Genomic DNA, 9,429 nt, shown 5'->3' with positions numbered 1-9,429 from the left:
CTTCGCCTCTTCATTGGAAAATGAAGCTGCTTTATTAACGACATAAATACTACTATTACTCATTAAAGGTGGCACGATACTGCTTTTGGTCCGATACTGAAACATTGATATTGAACTATTTTTTTTGATAATTGAAATATTGAACTGATATTTACTTTTTTTTTAAAATGGCTAAATTTAAAATGAGCTATTTTTAATTGAAGCACTTCACTGAACATAAGTAGTCGACAGTCATGCTTAAACTACTCACTGTACTGCCTCCCAGGACTCAGCTAACATCACATTACAGTGTGACTTTTCAAGATTTACAACTAAATTGGAGTAGATTCACACATTTTTCTGCCGTTATCCGATCATTTTCTGCTGATATTAGCTCAATGCCGATATCCATTAATATCAACATTCCATCCGTATCAAATGTTGTCATCATGCAAATTCACAAGTTATTCACACAGTAAAAGAGCCACAACAAATCTTTTAACAAATGAATATATTGATAAATCACAGTTTACATTAATTCCTACAAAACAGCCTTATACAAATATGAACCATTCAAAGGTATAAAAGTACATTGTGAGGCATTTCTCTCATCTGTACAAATAAAACCGATTGTTTTTGGTCACAGGGCTAAAGCTGTGCTCTTCAAAACATTCATACAAAAAAAGACAGAGTATATAGGTGGAGCTCATCTGAGCAGTACATTCAGTAAGATCTGATTAACAATAAATCAACTTCTGATATTCCTTTCAAAAGCATTTCATAAATAACACAGACAAAAAAGTTGATTTGTCCTCATTCTGGCTGCACATAAGTGAAAACAATACATTAAAACAGATGTTAAAGTACAATGCATAGTCCAAAAAAAACATGCTACAATTTCATAAAAGGTATGATTCATGATAAACGTCACATGTCCACATTTGGGCCTACACATAAATATAATGACAGGCTACACAGATATACATTTCAGAAAAATTACACAAAGCAGATCATACTATTTCCAGTTGTATATCCCTAAAAATACAAACAAATAAATATCTTTAAATTTTAACTTGCTTTCAGCATGGTTGACAATGGCCACAGTAATTATGTAATTAGATTCTGACATCCAGGTCCATCTGTGTTTTTTGCTTTCCAACAAATTTCTCTTATTCTTATAAATTCAACATGGCCGTGTACAAGCACAGTAAAATGGCATAACCAACATGAAAACCTCTAACTCTCAAAAAATATTTAGCAGCACTAATTACTCGAGAAAGAAGTAAATAGTAGTTTAATCACCCTTAATCTTGAGACACCAGTAGCTCTACATCCATCTCATTACATTATTAGATTAGGAAAATTTGCTTATTCTAATTCACAATACTGAAAGTACAAAAATGTATCAAGCAAAATTGATTTTATTTTCATTAGATTCACAATCCCATCTGCATGTCAGCAAAGTTGAAAAAGTTGTCAACGTCCCGAGAAGCTGAATTTTTATTCTCAGAAACAAACACCTATGAAAAAGACATCAAAAGGAAGGTGGCAAACAGAACAAAGAGCATTAGTTTATTGTAAGGCATTTTGTCTAAATAGCTTTCAGTTATAACTACATTCTGTAGTTACCTTTGTCCCATTGAAAACCTCACTGGCAATGTTTCTGCAGGCCTCCACTACACCATCTCCATTCAGCTCAAGGGCTACAACGGGACCTAGAGACACAAACATAATCTTCTGTCAAAACGTAATGTAGAAACACAGAAACAGGATAATTTGCTTCTTACAGTAATATGTTAATAACAAGTGAACAAGTTGTGACCAGTAATCTAAAACAAAGTGGGTCACTAGGCTAAATACTCCACCCCCCAATGATTCATTCAGAGCAGAGTCTCACATGAGATCACAAATTAACTTGTAGTGCTCAGTTAATTTAATAGTTTATATGTTTTGGTTTACTTTTGTTTTTACTTCATTTTATATTGCCATTTTGTTTATATTCTTAATTTTTTATGTATTCTAAGAAATTTACAATTTCCAGATATCTATCAATAAGCACTGTTGTCTTTGAGACCAAAAAAATAGAATTACCAAAAAAAGAAAAATCTTGAAGTTATGTCAGCATTTCTTTTCTTACTCCAAAATATTTCTTACACAAACATTATACGTACAAAAGTATTGGCACACCTACACATTACACCTATGACATCCCATTCTAAATACAGGGTGAGTCAAAAGTCACAGGACACAGTTTTATTTTATTTTAATTTTTATTTTATTATCGACTTTTACCTCTGGGGTCATCTTAAACAAACTGTGTATGCTGAGAAAATCAGAAACAAACACCACCCACAGCACTGCATTGTGGAGGCTTGTGACGGCATTTCTCCAGAGATTCTCATGCGGGTTCATAACGATTGGATCCTGTGCCAAATAGCTGTGCATCACAGGCAACGTTCCCTGTTGTTGTTGCAACTTTCTGTGTTTAACTTTTGAACCACAAGAGATATTGCAAATCTGATTGCGGCAATCGATTGCCGAGACAATTCTGGTCTTCTTTGATATGCTACAAGACCTTCCCATTGGAAAAACTTGACCCTGATCCAAGATGGTGGCCATGTTCCAGACATCGCCTAAAAGATGGGCCCCCTCACCTATTACTTGCTGGGGTATTCAGATATGTCATTTTCCCTTTCCAGAAACCCATGCCCTGAACCCAGAGCAGTTTTTGTGCTGATGTTAATGCCAGAGGAGGTTTCTAACCCTGCGGCAGTTATTGAGTCAGCAGAGTGTTACAGACTTTAATGCAATATGTGTCTCAGCACTTGGCGACCCCGCTCTGTAACTTTATGTGGTCTGACACTTTATGGCCCAGTTGGTGTGGTAACTAAATGCTTCCACAGAACATCTAGGATGCACAACTTTTCTCGAACTGATGAAGAAACTCGAACTGAAGTGTATGCTGCAATGGGAGCATCCTATTACAGTACCATGCTCAAATTCAGTGAGCTCTTTAGAATGGCCCATTCTTTCACAAATGTCTGTAAATGCAGGTTGCATGGCTGGTTGCTTGATTTTATTCACCTGTGGGAATAGGACAGAATGAAAAACCCTGGAATTCAATGATTATGGGGTGTGTCCCAATACTTCTGCCCATATAGTGTGCGCATGTGTGCGTGTATAAACAGTACCATCAGCACAATCTGCACAGTTGTAGTGGACCCTCTTTTCTGTTTTTGGTCTTAAGGGTTAACGGTTCGAAATAAGAGATGATGTCTGACTATGTACTTAAACCTCAACTTCCTTTGCTTTAGTTGCACAATGTGACTCAAAATAGGTGATATTTCCAAAAGGTCTTAATTTTATTTTAAACCTCCAGCACAAGATGTACAACCAGACAAAAATGTATGCTTTCACAAGTCTATAGAAAAATCAAATAAGTTGAAAGAATACACCCTATGCTTGGGCTGACTCATAGTAGTATTCGTTATTGTGACTGTCAATCAAGCTGGACCATTTAAATGTCTGAATTCATGCTGTTAAGAAGCACACTTATTTGTTTCATGATCAGTTTTCTTTTCATGTTTAGTGTAGGTCCTGAAATAGCTCTGACATGTTGTCTGAGTTTAGAACATTCTGTAGCAGCACAAGGTAGTTTTTCATGCTTTCATGCAAGGCTGTTCTACAGCATTCCCTCATGAAATAGGAACAGATGTTTGTTAAAAGATGTTTGTTGTGGTTACATCAGTTTTTAAAAACAGAGGCAACACATAGCTACACAAAGTGTAACATTTAGCCTTCTTCACATGGTCAAGCTTTAACCTTTTTATTAATTAAACAATGTGATTTCTAGGTTATAAACACACCATACCAAAAACAGAAAGAACAAAGTCAGGCTCTGATGTAGAACAAAGATTCTGACCAGAAAGCATGTTTACGTTCTCCAGTTTGAGCAGGCATGCATTTGATTAGCTGTACTGAAACATATTACTCAAGAAATATTCTGCAAGAGGATCCCCGTAAGTAGCATCCTACAGTCCATATTTAGAGCTCCTTTTTCCTGTGTGCACTATTGACAAGCTCAGGTGGTTTGCTGGTGGTGTATGAAAGCTGCATTTTTTTCTTTCCTTTTTTCATATTGCACACATCACAGTCCTTGTTTTTTATATGGCAGTCCCCCTACGCAAAAATCTTTCGCGGTACCACTTGTGTACGTTTATTACTTATAATTTCTTAGCTTTGTTGCTAATTATGCGAAGATATGCTTTGTAAACTTTTACACAAACAGTATTTTGTATAGACAGTTATTTTCCATACATGTAGCAGAAGAAGCACACAGGCACATCTCTACATGGGAATACAGATGGATTTGATCCGAAGGTTGGGGGGCAAGGGGTAGGGGGGGTAACAGTGACAGGCAGACAGGGACAGCCAAGCCAACAGTTTTTCTGAGGTAAACAATTTTACACTAGAAGTATGTAGCAAAAGGCTCTGCTGATAATATTTGGCACATATAATAGTATACTAACATATGACATTGTGTTCACTGGAGGGTCTCTTTAAATGGTCTCACCTTTTGCAGTCCACTCAACGAGACCCTCTGCATTGTTCTGGAACACTCTGTTCACATCTTCAGGTCGCATGGAGACCTCTTTGGTTTGGATGAGTATAAAACCTTTGGCAGCTGCCTGCAGATGGGCACAATACTGGGGTCATATATTATGATATATGGAAAAATAATGTATAATAAAATGTATAGAAATGCATCCAGATACATAGTACAACAACAACAAGTGGTTTACCAAGAGTCTTTTTCTATCACACAATTACTGTGGCTCTCTGTAGTAACCGCCTTGAGACTTGTTTGGTTTCATGTTTCTATGGCAACCGTTAACATAAGGCCACAGACAGAAGCATAATTCAAGAAAGGGGAGGACCGTCTTATGTGCTGAGACAAAACTACTACACCCCTGACAAAACACTAATGCTTCAACAGTTTGTGGTCCAAATAGCTTCAAAAATGTTAATCAACTTTGTTCAATGAGTGATAATATGCTCAATAATAATTTGAAATCATTTGTAATTTATTGTATAATTTCAATATATTTAACTATCATAGAACAATACTGAAATCAGAATGAATCATTCATATAAACTTTTTTATAATTTAGATTATTAACTGCATATAATCTATTATATAATAATATTATGAATGCTTAATTTCTGTTATCTATACTGCATTACTAGTTTCACATTTAAATACTGTGGCTCATTAATAATAAGTTTTAATAAATGGAAATGCTTCTGTAATCCATATTTAGGCAAATTCTGTTACTAAACTTCCTGTTCCTGTAATAATCTAGTCATAGCAAAATGTCTCATAGCCGTTTACCTCTCTGCTATAAATGCCAAATATCAAACAAAATGTTCTTTCTGAAAAAAATATTTGTGGTAAAGTCCAACAAATGTGACTAGATCAGAAGTAGGCCACTTCTGCTTTTTAAAATAACTTCTAGGGTGGAGTATTAAGAGGAAACTGATTTCAGTTCCCAATGTGGTTGGTAACTTTAGCCTTCCGTGGCATTTTTAATCAGTCTAAAAAATGCTACATCAGCCTTTTTGTTTAATTTTCATTACAAAATGTTTAAGGAAGTGCCACAGAGAAAGATAAAAGTTTTACTTTTCAAATTCACTTATTTTTTAACTGCTAAACTTACGAAGACTTACGAGTCATACTATGAAAATTCACACTGCATCCCTCAGTGAATTTCCTCTTACCTCATCAATGAGCTTGCGAGCATTGGCTGTGGTGTAGTCTCCAGCAAAGAACACAAACAGGCAGGACTCTTCGCTCTCCTTGCGCCTCCCTCCTTTGGTCAAGGGCACAATACTCCGGTTCACATCGGTAGAGATACGTACAGACTTGAACTCCGACTCAGAGTCAGGAAGAGGCACATACTCCAACACCACAGCATCCTCTGGCAGTAGACTCCAATTGGTTTCTCCAGAGACAGGCGTGAAATCGTGTATGTTGCTCCAATTGTTGTTGAAGATGCTTAGACCTGCATCCTTGAAGTGAAAGGCCAGTTCAGGATAATAGTACTGGAAGCAGCCGAACTTCATGCTGGTGGACGATTCGATAATGGGCTGAGTGGCACAACACAAAAAGACGTCCATTTTCTTGCAGTCCCTTGTCCGGAACTGCTGACAGGCCACCACACACTTAATGTCTTTGCAGTCTCGGAAGAACACGCTGCCTTTGACTGGTCCAAGCACTATGCGACAGTTCACACAGTCGTCAATGGTCACCGTTGCTGAATGGTCAAGCACAAAGATGTTGCAGTTCTCACACTCTTGAATAACAAACTGCTGCCCATTGAGTTTTCCTGGCAAACGTCCTACTGTGGCATCCTTGATACCAGTCAACATAAAGTCTTTGGGATCAACCTGCGAGACAAGAGACAGTTACCAATGTTGGTTCATTCATTCTTTTATTAAAATCTGTATTTCTCATGGACCTGGAACCAAAAACATCATTTGCAATGTGGTACTGCTACAAAAAGATATAATAAATAAACAAGCCACATGAAAACTAAATAAAAGTAAACGGATGTAATGTAAAATGTTGTCAAACTGAACACAGCTGACCAAAACTGCACCTTCAATTACTGGGCATTCTGATTTAAGGTGGCTTTCTTTCTAATCTCACGTTTCTGGTTTTACAAGGTGAATCTTGGAAGTTTGGTAAGAGTGCTACAAAACCTGCAGCTCCCCCACACTCAGGCAAGATCTATCAGTCAGTCTCACGTATTGTTCTGGTGTCTTTTCAACTTCTTAAACCAGTTCCAGTCCTGTGGTCCACCTGCACTGATGACTTGAAGCATTTCCTTTCTGTTCTCGTTTGTATTGCCACTTAAAACCACACCGTGCACCACATACAATCAGACGCAGCTCTCCTACCTGCACAACTTTATAACCCTGGCCAGGCTCAGTTCTATTGTAAGGAAGCGGACCTCCATGACCTGGCTGCTGTTGTTTATATACTAATCCGCACACAGCTAACTGGAGACCTGCCACACGAACAAGTTACACGCTGCCTTTAAGCCGATAAGACGCCCTGTCTATAATTTCACACTCCTGGGTAAAAAACACAGTATGTCGACAGCTTCATGGAAACGTTCCGAAACTCGCAACCTTACAACGTTAGCTCAGACTCAGGCTGGCGAGGAGACTGATAACGAACTGAAAGTAGAGCAGTGACGACGGTTTAAACGCATATTAAGAGCTTGCAAATAAGATGATAATGTCACTGATATACTGACACAGGCGGCCAGACGGGGACTCCCGTGTTACATGCGGTAACGTCGTTAGACTACGGACCCACCCGCTTCCCTTCCCAACGCTCATGTTGTTATTAGCCGTTTGTTTAAGACTCATGCTAAGTTTTCGAAGCTAACAGACTGAGCTAAGCCTCTGTGTCTTGGTCAGCAGGCGCCTTACCTTCTCCCGCTTGTCCCAGCTGTATTGCTTCGGTGCTGCCTGGTCGGTGCCGCTCGGCGAGGTGCTTTCGGACACGTTATTGCCCGTAGCGTCCTTCCCCGCAGCGGTCAGGCTGAGCTCCTTGTCAGGAGATTTTCTCCGGGATTTCTTGGAGAAAAAACACCCCATTTTCGAGTATTACCTGTCAAAGCGACGCCGGAGGCGCTCGGTCAGACAAGAAAAGCCGCCGAATGCAACCGGGAACAGGGGAAATCTGTCTTCACTCAGCTACACTCGCTCTGTACCAAACCAGTACACATTACGCAAACCGATACAAGACTAGTTTCCCGTTTCCTTCCACCCACAAGAAGCCAATCAACACAGCGCTGCGTTACTCAGGACTCCGCTCTCAAGGGCTCTGCTCCTCGGCTCCGTCCCAATCCTCGCCCAGAGCACTAAAGCAGGCGTTCAGGTCCGCACTCCGGTGACGTGCTTAATGCAGTGTAAAAGCACACGAGGGCTCACAGGTTTAGCACGAAAGGATTGGAATGCGTCGTATGACATCACGCGTTGCGTAGTTACCGCGCCTCGTTCTCCCTGCAGCAGTCTTCATTTGACCATCACTAGCTGCAGTAGGTATGAACGGAGAGCCTCAGTAGAAAACCCCGTAGACTAGTAGCTGTTACTCTAGCTTATAGTTTTATTTCTGTTATTTTCTGACGTGTATCTGCATCTTCTGTACCTTCCACTGCTATTAAACAGCCCATCTGACATAATCTATGGTATTTGCACCTATATGTAATATTTCTGTAGTAGAGTCACATACAGTCATATGCAAAGTTTGTGCACCCCTGGTCAAGTGACAGTTTGTTGATTTCAATCTCACATTTTAATGCACTGCAACTGTGTATTATCTGAATTCAACTTACTGGCATGGGGAACATAAATTGTGGCTTTGATTTTTTTCGGCATGTTAAACCATGCATTAAAACTTGCATATATATATATATATATATATATATATATATATATAGATAGATAGATAGATAGATAGATAGATAGATAGATAGATAGATATATTTAAGTCTGTTCCCTGTAATGGATGTGTTAGTGTATCTTCAGTTAGAAAATCAACACAGCAGGTCATTTGAAACTTCTGCGTATGGCTGTAATAATATGTAACCCTTGGGTTGAATCTTGTTGTAGAGTAACACTGTGAGATTCTTATAAAAGTATGTAGTACTGTTCCAGACTATACTTCTCCTGTCCGGCACTGGGCCGGTGCTAACTAGTACTCTAGCACAAAGCACAAAAACTCCTGTTGGGACTTTCTTGGACACTCTAAAAAGGGATATGTTAAATAACAGCACTCTAACTTGTGTCCAGTGGTGGACAGTAACTAAGTAAATGTAATTCATTATTTTAAGTAGTTTTTTCGTGTATCTGTACTTTACTTAAGTATTTCCATTTTGGGCGACTTTTTACTTTCACTCCACTACATTTCAAAGTCTAATATCTTACTTTTTCCACCACTACATTTTGAGAAATCTGTTAGTCAGTTCTAAACGTCACATGTTTTAGGTCACGCTGCTTTCGGATTTAACACATTCTGTGTTAAAAGTGACACAAAACGCGTCTGTCTCCAGCGGAACGCACTGATGTGTCTAGTTAGAGACAGAATGCAATGTTTTTTTAACACATCTGTTTTAGGAGTGAAGACTCTGGCACAAGAGCCTTTAAATTAGTTTAAGGCCACTGTTGCTCTTGCTCCCTCTGCTAGAACAGCGAAGTTGTATACTCTATATACTTAAACTTTTATTACATTAAAAACGGACAGTTTCTTCTTCTTTATATGTTGCAGAAATCTTTAATTGTCAATTTGTGTGTTAATAAAATCCTTAATTTGTGTGATCTTGTGATCTATGAACATGTATTGTGTGCTGTGTATGACCAAAAAAAGCATGTGCTATA

The 9,429-nt window shown here is 38.6% G+C and overlaps 1 protein-coding gene across 1 annotated transcript; it reads right to left on the bottom strand.

Annotated features, from left to right (window-relative positions):
* Positions 1 to 473: 473 nt before the first annotated feature.
* On the bottom strand, positions 474 to 7,967 carry rp2 (RP2 activator of ARL3 GTPase). Its single transcript, XM_017720777.2, has 5 exons — positions 7,480 to 7,967; positions 5,758 to 6,426; positions 4,553 to 4,667; positions 1,609 to 1,694; positions 474 to 1,499 (listed from the first exon to the last, which is right to left on the bottom strand). Exons 1-5 carry the CDS (start codon positions 7,645 to 7,647, stop codon positions 1,416 to 1,418), a joined length of 1,122 nt encoding a protein of 373 aa, XP_017576266.1. The 5' UTR covers positions 7,648 to 7,967; the 3' UTR covers positions 474 to 1,415.
* Between the last annotated feature and the right edge of the window lie 1,462 nt (positions 7,968 to 9,429).

This window comes from Pygocentrus nattereri, chromosome 26 (assembly GCF_015220715.1).
Source record: "Pygocentrus nattereri isolate fPygNat1 chromosome 26, fPygNat1.pri, whole genome shotgun sequence".
Taxonomy (NCBI): Eukaryota; Metazoa; Chordata; class Actinopteri; order Characiformes; family Serrasalmidae; genus Pygocentrus; species Pygocentrus nattereri.
The sequence above is the reverse complement of the archived record's forward strand: the minus strand, read 5'-3'. Positions and strand labels throughout refer to the sequence as shown.